The sequence below is a fragment of the Octopus bimaculoides genome, chromosome 1 (genome assembly GCF_046866305.1).
Source record: "Octopus bimaculoides isolate indiv1 chromosome 1, ASM4686630v1, whole genome shotgun sequence".
In the NCBI taxonomy this organism is placed as follows: Eukaryota; Metazoa; Mollusca; class Cephalopoda; order Octopoda; family Octopodidae; genus Octopus; species Octopus bimaculoides.
In genome coordinates, this window is record NC_142928.1 from 68,095,739 (window position 1) to 68,100,738 (window position 5,000).

Genomic DNA, 5,000 nt, shown 5'->3' on the forward strand with positions numbered 1-5,000 from the left:
GCATATAAAAGCCGAGCAGAGCCACCAAAGTTATTAAGATACAGGGCATGACCATGTTGAACAAATAAAAAAGCGGGCGTCTTTTTATTAATATATGATAGTGAATAATGATGTAGGGTTCCTCGCAGCACGAGAAACGAACGACGTGCCGCTTTTGTTGAAAGCCGATCAGGGACCACTCTGAATTTTCGATGTAGTTTGACATGTCCCCGTTGTCTTCACCATTGGTTAATATATTAACTTGGTATGCGTCGTACGTCCATGACGCAAATTCCATGGAGCAGTTCTGTTCGTCGAAAGGAAAAAACTTGACATCGATGGAGCATGAACTCTTGAAGATGACCATGGACAACCAGGTGACGTTTCCCTCGCTGGTGACTATCACGTTCGTACTGATGGACGATTCGAACGCCTTCACGTCAGCACTGAAGAGTAAAAGAATTGATGCAGTAATAAGCGTGTTGTTGTTGCCTCATAGATAGTCATGCATGCATGCATACCTGCATGCCTAGATACATACACACGTACATGATACAAACAAACAAAAACACACACACTTACACCTAGTCAAGTGGAACTCATCGCAGTGTTTAACATATCAGTCCACATGCTTCTATAAATTTTTCAGAACGTCTATTTGATATAAAGAGTATGATGGTGTTAGTTTAAATGCAAATGAAATGACTTAATATGACTTTCGTATTAACATCAGTTCTTTCTAATGAGAATCTCTCAGATATATTTTATTGATCGGTGGCAAGAATATATATTAACGTCAATGATGGACATATCTAACCTGACTTCATCCACTAAAGATACCTACTTGCAGAGACATGATAATCTTTATTAGTACAAATTTCAGTAGTCAAATTATATATGGATGAGAGTGCTATTCTATTACGCGTGTTTTGTGTTTAAACATACGTACACACACAAATTTGAAGATTAACATCTCTACTTTACCTGGAAGTCTCAATGCGTGTCTATATATGTGTGTGCTAGCCGTATGTGTATATTCGCGAGTGTATGAAGGTTTATTATATACATTTACAAAGACACACACAGGCACAAAAATAAAATATTTTCTACTCAAAAGATGTAAGAACTCAGGTTTTCACACACCTACAGACACACAATACATACACAAATACATATAAGTGTTGTAGATGTGAAGACGTGCGTGTATGTGTGTGTGCTGTATATAAACACATGTATATATATATATATATATATATATATATATATATATATATATATATATATATATATATATATATATATATATATATATATATATATATATATATATATTATGCATTTGTACATGTATTGTGTATCTGTAAGTGTGTGAAAACCTGAGTTTTTACATCTTTTGAGTAGAAAAGATTTTATTTTTGTGCCTGTGTGTGTCTTTGTAAATGTATATAATAAACCTTCATACACTCGCGAATATACACATACGGCTAGCATACAAATATACATACACGCATGGAGACTTCCAGGCGAAGCAGAGATATTAGTCTCCGAATTTATATTGAAATGTTCCAGATAAATGCAAAAGCAAGGGAATTCATGTACGTGTGAAATATCTCTCTTGCTGAATCATTCTATCTTATTATTATTTTTATTATCAAGGCATATAATTTGGTGTAATGCAAATGGGTCGCCCATTAATTATTACGGCGTCAAAATGACTGAATATATTGAAGCTAAAGTTAAATTATGAAGAATTAACCAACTATTTAAGAATATAGAGAGTTAATATATTATCAGCTGCCATAGCTGGAAAAGCAAATATTTTGTTCGTAATTATATGCTTATTAATGTTGCCGTCATGTCAAGACATCTGAGTGACTAGACCTCCCTTTTACAAACTATTTTTACTTCAATCATAGTCAATTAATAGAAGTAACTCATGATCTAAAAGTGGAATGTTTGTCATTATTTTTAGAAGGCAGCTAAATATTGAGAACTGCAGTATGAGATGTAAAATATGGAAGGATTAAATCTGAGTCTATGTCATAAGTGGTCTGCAGATGTTCGTAGGGATGAGAAGTATAGCTTATATCATAGAAATTTTAACCCAGTACGTGGAAAGATTTAACTAAATGCTGCAAGCTATTTATTAAGACAGTATGCTTCTTCACTATCACGAAACACCGATTTACGTAAGACTATTACAGTTCACAATGAACTTGTGGCTTTCATAGTTTCTCTGTAATTTATGTGAAGAAATGCGAAGAAGTGCGCCTTGAAGTCTTAATTCGATGGATCCTTTTATCGATTCAACTGCTTAAATTTCCCCTCATTAGCGTGAAATATAAACGCCTCAATTGCATTTCTAATCAGTTATGAGTTGTGAATTAGGCCATGTTTATAGAGTACTAAAAGACTATTTTCAATTTAACTCCCTTAGTCTTAATTTTTTGGGGGTGGGGGTGGGAAAGACACTTATACTAATGTTGAGGTCAAATCTTGCTATGTGAGAATTAAATATAATAGACCGGCTAATCCACTGGTCTATCCTAACGGATAAGTCACTTGACTATTATCTACTGACGGCCTTAAAAATCAGAAATACGTACAAATCTGTACAATGATTTTCAAGAATCATGGCCTAGATTTAACATCATTATTGCAGAACTTTTCTCCGCACATTTTTAGTTGCAAAATACTCGTATCTGATGTCTGTTTAACTTAGTGACCAAAGGCTGTAAAATTTAGATTCACATTAAACATTTTTGTTTATCGTTCTGTTCTCAGAATACAAAATCACGAAGTATCTTATTTTGTTTCTTAAAACTATTATAGCTTTAAAATAATTAGTATTTCATTTTGCTGTGATAAATCGTTTAATCGATAATTTTTACAAACCATAAATGATACAGAAACCAAGAATGGTCGATGTTTTGCACATCAGCAGAATAGCTGTGTGTGAGGGAAATCTGATATTTTACACTCAGTTTTGTATTCAATTCCATAACATTTCTCAATAGTCTCAATAGTCCAGTAAACCTATGTTAGATTATGTTCAACTCATCAGAAATATTTACCCCTGTCTCATGAGATTGATGACTGTTTTTTTTAAATTAAGGCAGAATTTAGCTCAAATTCAACCGTAAATGTCGACACAAGAGGAGCTGGATACTGCAAGGCTAACCGTTAAAATATTTCGGCTGATCAGCTACAAATGAACATGAGAAATAAAAAAAAATCACTTCAGAATCTGAGCACTTTCTTGATTGTTATTTTTTTTGACAACTCTGTGCATAGATTCTGAGTGAAGTACATTCAATACTTAGTTGAGCTTTTTCGGCATACGATACCCATTTCTATGATAATGGTATGGCTTTTGGAAAAATTCAATTTCTTCTTTCCCTAAAAATATTGCTTCTATTTCAGAAACAAACATTAAAAATCTTTTGAGGTGCACAGAACTATATAGCATGAAGTCCTCAGTCAACCATCTAAACGTGGTTTTCATCTGCTGACGCAAATGTCTCCTGACTTCTGTAATAGTTTGCAGAAAGGTGTAAACGTCACAAATGCATTTTTTGTCACTGCCATTTATTTCATGTTCATTCACTTGAAAGGACACGAAGCTTATCTGTTAGATCCAATACCGACATTGCTATAGAAAAACAGGTTATATGAGCCATAAATCAAGTTGTACCCCTACATGGGGTTTAAAAATGAGTTTATGCTGTATATATTTTCATTTATTCTGCAGCAGCGATTGGGAATGATTTTACTCTGAAATATTTACAATAAAATATATGGAGAAAACCTGTTTCTCATATCGGAATGTATATTTTACAATGTGCAGCATAAGTGAGAACTGTAGATTTATATATTCATAAATTCAATAACAGCTCAGTTACTTATATAATCTTCGAAAATTTGTACCTCAAGAAATAGACAAATTTAGTGAACTTTGTATGCAAACGTCGATCATTAGACACGTTCTATCCAAGCGTTTAGTATTAGGAATTATTACCTAAGACTAGGTGACAGCGAAAATATTTTAAACCTTTAACTAGCTGAAGCAGTCTTTCCTGTTTACACTTTTTAACAGGGAGGATAGTGAACTTTGGTCCCCTAGCCAATTATCATACTGAGAAAGACTTCTAACAAGAATAGGGTAAATTAAATGGCTGAAGCACCATAACGTTTAAAACTACCTTAATTAGTTGAAGGTTATGAAAACAAAAATTATGGAAATTATGTCTATTCCAATAACCTATTGTTCAACATGAGGTTGCGATCATTATTCAAATCATTTTACGTAATTTCCTGAAAACAAAATCCTATTTTTATACAAGAGATATAATCATTTAAATCTATATCACTATACGAGATGTAATCCTTTAGATTAAATCCCATTATACTGCTGGTGACTGTGTTTATCATCCAAGCGTTTGCACGTTTAAATTGTTTACTATTCAAAGGGTGGAATAACTTTAATACATTTCGCTAAAAAATATGTATGCATTAAATTGTGAGAAAAATCCATCATTAACATACAAGACGAGCTTTATATCATTGGCCAGCAAACTACCATGATTATAACCAAAACGCGAAATTGTAACACAAACTGAAGAAAAACAGTGTTGGGAAGACAAATCTCCAGCAAAACAATTGTGACAAATGGAGAAATATCCGGACTAGAACAGTAGTAATAAATGAACCACCCTCATATCTTACGGCGTTGCATAATAACTATCCACAGGCTATTTTTATTGCCAGATTCATTGTAAGTTATATACATTTTCACTTCTAGGTTACAAATATGATATATTGTCAGGAGAACAGTACACTTTAATAGATTTCCCCAACTTTTCCCAGAAAAGCATAAAGCTTCAATATTGTCACGAAGAGTAAACTCGTTATTGTGTTGTATGTGAATCTGAAAAAGTATAGTAACTATTATAAATGAAAAGACAGTCTCCAAACAGGAATGAAAACGAAATAGTAGATACACCCACGTGGAAGCTTATATC

At 33.1% G+C, this 5,000-nt stretch overlaps 1 protein-coding gene across 4 annotated transcripts in view; it reads right to left on the reverse strand.

Moving 5' to 3' along the window:
- Positions 1–5,000, reverse strand: part of LOC106873299 (neuronal acetylcholine receptor subunit alpha-10) — a 1,766,016-nt gene that overhangs the window by 234,817 nt on the left and 1,526,199 nt on the right. For all 4 annotated transcript variants that reach the window (XM_089352066.1, XM_089352088.1, XM_089352074.1 and 1 more), the window contains one exon: positions 1–425. This exon is cut by the window's left edge and continues 117 nt beyond it. In XM_089352066.1, coding sequence (XP_089208192.1) covers positions 1–425 — 425 coding nt within the window. The remainder of the gene's footprint in view (positions 426–5,000) is intronic.